Source organism: Gracilinanus agilis, chromosome 4 (assembly GCF_016433145.1).
Source record: "Gracilinanus agilis isolate LMUSP501 chromosome 4, AgileGrace, whole genome shotgun sequence".
Lineage (NCBI taxonomy): Eukaryota > Metazoa > Chordata > Mammalia > Didelphimorphia > Didelphidae > Gracilinanus > Gracilinanus agilis.
The window spans coordinates 10,670,728-10,680,638 of NC_058133.1; the positions used below are offsets into that span (position 1 = coordinate 10,670,728).

Sequence of the window (9,911 nt, forward strand, 5' to 3'; positions counted from 1 at the left end):
ACTTTGTACGATTTGTTTTCTGGGATTCTGTGGCCAAAGAGTCGATCCCCAAGTGGCTGCCTCTATTTATCTATTTATCATCTCCAGATAATCCGATAAAGGCTTAGTTGATAAGAAGTAAGGACACGGATTTTTAGCTCATGCTTCCAGCTCTGTCTCCAGGAGCATGGAGTTTATTATATATATTTCAAGACTCAGTTAACACAAAAGAACCCCATCAAAACTTCACAGATGCGCAGAAGTTACAAATTATGTCATATCAAAACAGAAAAGGTCTCATTGGCTTCAGAATAGAACAAGGCCAAGGCTGAATTTTGACTGGGTTCTTATCAGAAAGCCAAGCCAGGGAATATTTTCTCAGGGTTGAATTGCCCCTGCTAAGGTTTTGGCCTTGGCTGTACCAGGCAGCTGCATTCCTGGCCAAAGGCGAAATTCAGGTTTGCTAGGAACTTAAAGCTTTTCAATAAGGCCACAATACTTTCCAACCAGAAATCACCAGGATCACAAAAGGGGTCAAAAGAGGAGTCTCAGATTTTTATCTATTCTCTTAATGGCTTCCCACAGCTGCCTGCTGGGGCTGAGTCACTCTCTCCTTCACTGGCCTATTTCTTGGAAAACTGACTTGATTTCTTATCCTCCAAGCCCTTCTGGCTTGGCAGAACCCAGATTTCCCCTGATTCCAGGGGATCCAGACTTACCTCCACACCAGAATGAGCTGTGGAAGGACAGACTTGTTGGGGGAGCTCTGAGGAAATGCCCACAGGGCCTGGGATTGTCCAGAAAAAGGCCTCTTGGAACAGAGTGGGATGGAAGTTGAGTTTGGTCCCCTGCCAAGTGGAGCCTGGGGGTGGGATTGGGAGGGGCAGGAGCCAGAAGGGGGTGCCGAGGACTGGGAAATCAGTGTTTGTGTGTCCTGGGACACCTCAGGGATGGCCGCAGCCTGGAAACAATGTGGGCAAAGAGAAGCCGGCTAGAGGTTTCCAAAAGGCACTCAGTGTCCTGGAATCGGCAGCTCCTGCTTTCTTCCTGCGGGAGACATCGGTTACGGAGCAATCAATGGCTGTTTGTCTGCCGTGGGCAGGAAGGACTAATGTTACCGCCTGCTGCCCAGCTCCCACTTTTCTGTAAGTGGCCTTTCTCCAGAAGGGAGCCGAGGTACATGTTCAGCCCCAGATACTGGAAATTGGACTGGATGAGCGTGTGAAGCCAGGGGCTCGAGCTTTTTGGGTTAGTTTTATTATATATACACCCATAGGCACAGTTATATATTTATTATTTATTTCTATATTATTAGAGAGACCTATTTATTAGCTATTATGTGAAAATGCATTATTCATAAATGACTCATCATATAAAATGCATTTTATTAGCATTTGTTTTCATTGTAATCCTGGGTATTTATTTTATGCATTTAAAAACGTGATCCTGAGAAGGGTCAGAGGTCCTATCAGGTGGCCACAAGTCTGTGTCACAGTAAAAATGGTGACAAACTCTTCCTTTCAAGATTTTTAAACATCAGTGGTCACTTAACCTCTGTTTGCCTCAGTTTCCTCATCTATAAAATGGGGATCATAATGATACCTCGAATGAGATGATGTTTGTAAAGGGTTTGGCCAGTACCTGGCACAAAGTTAATGTTTCTTTATGTTAGCTATTACTAGTATTATTATCCTAATTATCAGGGTAAGGGCAGGACCTTCTTGTAGGGCTCCTAATGACTGCTATGTGTCAGTCCAGGGTTATGGATCCTAGATTTGGAGCTGAGGGACCTTAGAAGTCATCCCGTTTGGACAGACACGAGTGAGGCCCAGGGAGGGTCAGTGCCCAGGTTTGGTCCAGAGGGTCAGTAACAGAAGTGTTATTTGAACCCGCCGGCCTCTGATGTCAAACTGCTCACCCTTTCCACAGCCCTAAGAGCTAGTTTGGAAAAAACCAGGCAAACAAAAAACCTAACAAACCTTTGCTAAAAAAGGCAGTCGGGTCTTGAGAGCCATGTGTAGAATTTATGACCCCCTTTCAAACCAAGCACAGGAAAATCAATGGAGAGTCATCGTTTGGGAGGGAATCGTTTCTCTTCTGCGTGGATGGAAATGGTTTTTCCTGGTGTTTAAATTCAGAGGAGAAAAACGAGTGAACTCTAAAAAGAAAGAAAGAAAAAGCTCCTCTTTCTTGGCAGGAAAAAAGAGTCATGCTGGGGATCTATCTCTCCCCCTGCCTCTAGATGTCTGATCAATACTCAGATGGGATCCGGGCTCACACAGGGAGGGGCTTGCTGCCCGCTAGGTTTATGTTTTCCTTAGAGAAGGGGTTTGGACTTTGTTTTTACAAAGAGCTGGAAGGCGGTCTGGGGTGATTCTGGTTCTACAAGTCCCTCAGCAGGCGGTTGTTGGGACAGCCAAGTTCTAGAATCTGGGGGTTCTGGGAACAGCAAGTGCCAGAGGGAGGGGAAGCTGCCTCTGTAGTGACCCTCAGATGTTCCCATACTTGTCACTGGGGATTCTTGTGGTTTGTGCCAATGCAAGTCCTCCTTCTTCCTCTCCCAACCTCTCCCAATTTTAATCTCCAAATCCTTTTCAAATGTTACCTCATGAGAAGCCCTTGCCTTGTGGGAGCTGCAGGTGGAAGGGACCTCTGAGGTCCTCTCACCCAGCCCCTCCACCTACAGATGAAGAAGCCAAGTGGGGTCCAGTGACTTATCCAAAGTCTCAGAGCTAAGCTTTAATTCTTTCACCAACTCCACTTTCCCTGAAGATGGCAAGAACTTAGAGGATTGGATCTTTGCTAATCACTCTACCAAGCATTTGTTAAGCGCTTACTGTATGCCTGATGCTTCACTAAGGGCTGGGAATACAAAGACAAGCAAATACAGTCCCTGGCCTCAAAGAGCCTGCACTTTAGTGGGAGAAGACGGCACTTAATGGGAACAGGAAAGTTTGCATATTCTAGAGAAAACAGAGGCATTTTCCAGGGTGAGAAGTTGTAGAGAACACAAGGAGAACATGGCAAGGAGGATTTAACTCTTTGCAGTTTCTATAAGAAGTCTGGACAGGACTTAGGAAAAGAGTGAAGGAGTGCATCAGAAGAACCTGAGTTCAAATCTTGCCTTTAAATCAGAGCGGCATTATGGTGGAGCATCGCTTAATGCTCTCTGTGCCCTAGGTCAGTCTCAGAGCCTGGGAGTCCTTAAAACGCCAGACTTCTGGCCAGGAAGAGATTAAAATAGAATTGGGAAATGTTTAACAAAATAAATAATAATAAGGGTTAGGGAGATAGTTCAGTGGATAGAGCCAGGCTTAGGGAGGGGAGGTCCTGGGTTCGAATGTGACCTTAGACACTTCCCAGCTATGTGACCCTGGGCAGGTCTCTTAACTCTTCTGCCCTGAAAGCGATACTTGCACGGATTCTAAGACAGAAGGTAGGGGTTTAAGAAATTAAAAAAAAAAAAATTTTTTTAAGATACAGTAAAATATAGATGATGTTCATCTGTACTTTTCCTGGGTCCTGAGCCTGCCAGCAGGTCACAGGAGTCGTCTTTGGCGTCTCCTTCCACCAACATTCTGTGCTTTTGCCCCAGAGGCTTCGCCAGGGCCAGCCTGCTCTCTCCCAGCAGCTCAGAAAAGCGACTCCAGTCCCGGGGACGGACCCGTTCCTTGGAAGCTTTGCCAAGGCCCAATGAGTCCAGATTGTGTGGAGATAATTAAGCGCCGTCCACCGGATCGTCTTCCCTGCACACCGCCCGCCCGCCGGGGAGTTGCCCGACAGGCTGAACCAGGGTCCGAGGCTCCCGGGCTGGAGAGGTGGCCGTGAGGGTGGCCTGAGAACAGAGCCCGTCTGTGTGGCCGAGCCGGACCCTATAATGCCTCCATTATTCGGCCTCAGCCGTGACTCTGCTCGGACGGCTTTTATGGGAACCATCCCTGGCTGTGGAGGCTCCTGCTGGCCCGACAGCCCGGGAGAAGGCTTGTGGGTTTGGCCCCGGCCCCGAGGCCGCCCTCAGAGGAGTCACAGGGCTGTGGCTCTCGGCTCTGAAGTCCATCTGTCCGATAGCGGCAGAGCCGTAAACCGAGCCTCCTCCTTGGAGGCTCCCCTTGACCTCTCCGGCGCTCACGCCAGCTCTCTCGGGGCCTCCTTTGAAGCTCTAGGAAGGGATGGATTCAGTTTAGCCTCTGTGTAGAAGAGCTCGCCTGCCTTCCACGGCGGAGCCTCTGCCTGATGTCTGCCATCACAGAGAAGGTTTTTAAAATCGAGGAAAAGCAAGTCAGCAAAACGAACCTCTTTTTCAATCAACTCTGGACCGTACTTACAGTTCAGCAAACGCCAATCTAGGAGACGGAGTCCCTTACCCACCAGCTGCCTCAGTTTCCTCATCTGTAAAATGGGGCTAATCATAGGACCTACCTCCAAGGGTTGTTGTGAGGACAAAATGAGACGATGTTTGTAAAATGCTCGGCAAACCTTAGCCGCGTACATCCTGGCTATTACTGTGATCATTATTATTATTAACTCTTATTAATTCAGTCTTGGAGTCAATAGCGTGCATTGTTTCCAAGGCAGAAGAGTGGTCAGGGCTAGGCAGTAGGGGTTAAGTGACTTGCCCAGGGTCACACTGCTAGGAAGGGTCTGAGGCCAGATTTGAACTCGGGACTTTTAGTCTCTCAGCCTGGCTCTCAATCCAGTGAGCCATCCAGCTGCCCCCCATTATTATTATTAATAATAGTCATAACGCCTGCACGTGTAAACTCCTATCAGGTGGCTTCCTGTCTGAGCGAGCAGGGAAGGAGGGAGGGAGGGAGAGAATTTGGAACTCAACATTTTTTAAATGAAAGTTAAAGCCTATTTTTATGTATTTGGGGGAAAATAAAACAGCATTTAAAAAATAACAACAACGGTAGTCATTGAGCCATCGGCCCAGAGCCCCGTGGCGCCCCGTCGGGTGCTCTCAGAGTGGGGAGAGAAGCAGGGCTCCCTTTGGGGGGCTCCGGGGGGAGAGCCAGCGCGAGCCCTCGCAGCTCCGTCTCCAGGGGCTTGGCTCCGTCCGGTCTCTTGTGGCCTTCCACGGTCTTGTGGGATGGGCCGAGCGGATGAGAGGCCGTCGATTCCAAAGAGGAGGCGATGGACCCCGGGGATGGCCGCCCGGCGCTGGCGCAGCTCCCTCTGCCACATTCCTCTGGGCCGGTCGCTGGCTTACGTTACACTCTGGGCACCGCAGGCTGGGGCTTTGTGGGCTCCTCCTGTCATCACGGCCCGCTCAGCCCAGATTTCAGATGGCGGCCGGCCGCCAGGACGCCTGCCAACCCGGGCTGCTCTCTGGGGCCGGGGAAGAGGAGGAGGGCTCCAGGGGAGTTCTGGGGCGCCTCCAGGGCCCACGCCTAGACAGGGGCCCCTGGAACAAGAGGGAGTGCGGACGGGCGCCGGCCCTGGGCGAAGCACAAGGGTGGGGGAGGCCTTTGCTCCTCTCCGGGCCCCCTCGGGCGTGTGGGCTGGCCAGCCGGGGAGCCTCTGGGCTGCTTCTCCCACTTACGTTTTAAATGTATAGAATAAGCCCCATAGAAAGAGCTCCAGACCTGGCGCTGGGAGGGCCGGGGTTCAAGGGGAACCCCGGGCAGGTCGCTCGGCCCCTCTCATCCAGCCCTGACCTGCCTTCTGCCTCGGGATCGATACACAATATTGATCCTGAGACGGAAGGTCTGAGCGTAAAAGAATAGCTGCTGGGGGTCTGCCCGCCTCCCGGCTCTCCGCACTCCAGCCGTCTTCCATGGCGCCGCCCCAGGGACTTCCCTGAAGCTCCAGGACAGGCTCCAGGACAGGCTCCAGGACAGGGGCCTCCCGGTGACTCTGGTCTCTGCTCCCGCCTCCGGTCGGGGTTCTCGTCCTGGTGGTTATTCGCTAGCTCGGTGCCTGCTCTGTGGGGCTCCCCAACCCCGCTCCGGGCTGGCCCTGCTCCTCTGGCCCTTGTTCCGGGGCTCCTGAGCCTGCCAGGGTCTCGGGCCGCCTCTCCAGGCTTGGCTGTTCTGCCTCTGCCATCCTCAGCCTCGGGACCGTGGGAGAGGCGGCTCCTGCCCGCTCAGGGGCGCCATCGGCTCTTCTCTTGGCATTCACTCGGGTGCCAACGTCTGGCCGGCTCTGCCTCTTGCCTTTGGGCTCCGGGGCCCGGGCGGCTGGGACGCCTCCTTCCAGCCCGTGGGGATAGCTCTGGGCCCAGAGAGGCACTTCCTCGATGCTCAATCGCCCTTAACCTCCCGGGACTCGGTTTCCTCATCTGTAAAACGAGGTCAGACAGACGCCTCGCCGGTCTGGGCCTCTTCCTTCCCTGAGCCTCAGTTTTCTTATCTATAAGATGGAGGCAAGAATACTCTCCCTGCTCAGCTCCGGGGGGTGGTCGGGCTCCTGGGAGAGCACTTCAGCCCCCTGCTGTGCTGGCCTCAGGGTGGGCAGGAAGGGGCCTGGGGGAGCATCTGGGCCAGCTCCCACATTTACAGGTAGGAGACCTACCCAGGTTCACACGGGGGTGACCATCGGCAGGCGGGACCTGAACCCAGGCCTCCCGGCAGCCCCCAGGACTACCATTCTGGAAAGGCCTTCAGGGCAGCCTCTTGTGCTTCCTGGCCAAAGCCAGGTCAGGGAGGGAGGGGGGTGCCCCGAGCCCAGCCGGGTGCGCCTAGACGGGCAGCAGGGGCGGCCGTGCCAGGCTCCCGAAGCCCAGACCAGGGTTCTAGTCCTCAGTGTAGAGCTGGAAGGAGAGGGAGCTCCGGGCAGAGGGAGGACCTTCACCTGCCTCACTCGGAATGCAGCTGGCAGGAGGGAGGCCTTCGAACCTGTCCCCTGACTCCTGCCGTCCACGTTTCACGAGCCCCTCCTGTGTGGTCGGGCAGCCGAGGGGCGCCCGCAGTCAGGGAGCCTCCCCTCCACGCGGGCTGGCCCTTGGCGTGCCTCGGTTTCCTTCTCTGTCACATAAGAAGGTTGGGTTGTTCCCTTCCAGCCCTCCATCCGTGCTCCTCCTGTTCCCGGTTCCGCAGCGCCCAGGAGCGGGTCCTCCCCTGCCCTGCCGTCCCCACCGCGGATGGGCGCCGTTTTCCTTCCCCGGCTTTGGTGGTTCTCTCCGAAGAGCCTTTTCTTTTTCTGGCCTCGTTCCATCTCCCAGGACGGGGGTTTCTCGGGGCGCCTCGTCTCGGGGACACCCATTGAAATCTGGCCTCCCCCTGGGTAGACGGACGGCCTTCGGGCTTGCCGGGGGCCAGCAGAGCCCACAGCTTGGCGGCTGCACTCCCCTGTCCCGGCTGGCCCTCGGGGACCCAGAAGGCGGCCCAGGGGCGGCCTGACCACCCTTTACGGGAGCCCTCACTGAGCTCCTGCTGCGTGCGGGGCACTGAGTGCGAGTGAGGAGGCAGGAAGAGCGGTGTCGGGGAGAGAGCGGGACCCGGAGTGCGTAGGAGATACGAGAGAAAGGCTTGGAAGCCGGGGGGCTGCCCGGGGGGCTGCTGGGGGGGCGCCTGCACCAGGGGGTGCTCAGGCTGCTTCTCGAAGGGGGTCAGAGAGTCTCAGAGGCGGGTACAGGCCTCGAGGATGGCCAGTGCAGTCCAGTGGTCAGCGCCTAGCGAGGCAGCCTGTTGGCTCAGGGTCTGGAGCTCTGAACTTGGAATCCGGACGCCAGAGTCTAAAAGACGCTGGTCGTATGACCCTGGGCAAGTCACTCCCCTCTGACAGTCTGCCTCACCTCCTCACCCGCGGGATAACTTCTGTGCATTTGGAAAAGGGATTCGGGGAAGGCACCCGAGGGCTGCCCGGGTCCATGACTCAGACTTTCATTCCGTCTTAGAATCAATGCTGCGCTTGCTTCCAAGGCGGGGAGCGCTCAGGGCCAGGCCATGGGGGCCAAGTGACTGGCCCAGGGTCACCCCGCCAGGAAGTGCCTGCTCTCTGGTGTGCATGGAGGAGAAGCTAGAGCCAACCTCCCGGCCGCCCCGCAGCGCCATCTGGAGGAGGATCGTCAGGGAGGCCGGCCCGGCTTTGGTGTCAGGCCCGTCTCGAGTGGTTCCTCTGTGGGGAGACAAAGGGGGGTCCAGAGCCTTCTGCGGCTCCGTGGGGGGGGCTGGGGGCAGCGGCCGCTAGCTCTGCCGGCCGGGACGCCCCCCGGGGCTCGGGGCTGACCGGTGTGCAGAGAAGCGGCCGCTCGGACGTCGGGCTCTCTCGTGTCTCGCAGGCCATGGACTACGACGGCTGGACCGACAGCTTGTTCCTCCTGCAGTTCACACTGTCCTGCGTGATGGGGTAAGTGTGGCTCGTCGCCGTCGGGCCCGAAGCTCGCTTTCTCTCCTGCACCCCGTCTTGTGGGGGGCTCCGAGACCCCCCGGCCCAGGCCCAGCGTTTCCAGACGCAGAACCTGCAGGGAGCCCGAGGTTTGCCCATCGTCACGCAGGTAGCAAGCGGCAGAGCTGGAATTTGAACCCGGGTCCCCGGCTCCGAATCCAGGCTTCTTTGCACCCCATCGTGTTGCTTCCTCGGCCGTCCCTCGCCGTGGTGCCTGCCACGAGGAGCCTCCACGGTAACCTTTTGTAGCAGTTATTAACAGAAACAAGCACGGCCCACGGCTGGCACAGAGAGGCCCGGACTCTGGAGAGGGAGAACCTGGGTTCAAATCCTACCTTGATGCATTGTCAAAGTCGCTCCCTCGCTGGGCTTTAGCTGAAAAATGGCGGAGTTGGCCCGGACTCCCAGGGCCCTGATCCTGGGGACAGGCTGGCTCAGGGAAGGCGCAAGCCCCGGGGCGCCTCCTGAGGGAGAGAGCCGGGTCTGGAGGCCAATGACTTGGGTTCAAATCTGACCTCCATGCTTTGCTGTCCGCATAACCTTGGGCTAAACCTCTTCCCCCTCAGCTTCTGATTTCTCTGCTTTAAAGTGAGAGCCCGACCAGATGACCTCAGAGGGCCCCCCAAGCTCTCTGTCTGTGAGCCCACAATCCCGTGAAGCGCCCTGGGCCTCAGTTTCCCCAGCTGTCACCTGAGGGGCTGGACTAGGTGACCTCAGAGGGCCCGGGCCTTTCTGGCTCTTGGTCTGCGAGTCTCTGATCCCACGTTCCCACGCATGCACCCCGGGGGCGAGCTCGGAGAACATGGGGGACCTCTAGGAGCCGACATGCCTTCTGGGTGATAGGGTTGGCCGTCCTTCAGGTTGTGAACTCGAGGGAAGCTCAGCCACAGCCTGCACGAACAGCGTTTACTTAGAGGGACGGAGCTCGGCAGTGCGAGCCTCTGACGCTTACCGGTGGTGTGGATGTGGCCTCCGTGGGCCTCAGTTTCCTCATTTGTAAAATGTGGGGTTGGGAGGGATGGTTTCTTTAGAAGCACCGGCTGTTTCCCACAGGCAGGATGGCCCACCTTCTCCCTCCTGTCCCTTTCCTCCAGGGAGGCTCTGAGAAAGGATTCGAACCCAGGGCTTCAACTACCCAACCCAGCCTTCTTCCCACTGTTCTACTGTGCTTCTCAAGTGCCCACTTGATAGCGAAGGACCCCCTGGAGTAGCTGCTTTGCAGAGAGGGGGCACCCCTGGGCGAGAGAAGCCGGAGGCTGGTGGGAGGAGGAGGAGGGATGAGGGATGACGGGGCGGTGAACGTTGGAGGGAGGCTGCTTTGATCCCTTCCTTGCCAATCCGCCTCGCCTCTTCCCTCCTTCAGGTTTATCTTGATGTACGCCACAGTCCTCTGTACTCAGTATAACTCTGCGCTGACCACCACCATTGTGGGCTGTATTAAGGTGAGTGGGGAAGGCTCCCTGCCTTCGGGGTGCACTCAGAGAACTCCCTAGGCCGGGGCCAAAACCTTCTGACACTTGTCAATAGCTGCTGGGATGCTGCTTTTTTTCAAAGTATATTTTAATGATGTTGTTAATTCTCTTCCCTCCCCTCCCCTCCCCTCC

The 9,911-nt window shown here is 56.2% G+C and overlaps 1 protein-coding gene across 1 annotated transcript in view; it reads left to right on the plus strand.

Moving 5' to 3' along the window:
- SLC35D1 (solute carrier family 35 member D1) overlaps positions 1 to 9,911 on the plus strand; it is a 48,501-nt gene that overhangs the window by 29,249 nt on the left and 9,341 nt on the right. The window contains exons 9-10 of the mRNA XM_044676908.1: positions 8,201 to 8,268; positions 9,671 to 9,749. Coding sequence (XP_044532843.1) covers positions 8,201 to 8,268; positions 9,671 to 9,749 — 147 coding nt within the window. The remainder of the gene's footprint in view (positions 1 to 8,200; positions 8,269 to 9,670; positions 9,750 to 9,911) is intronic.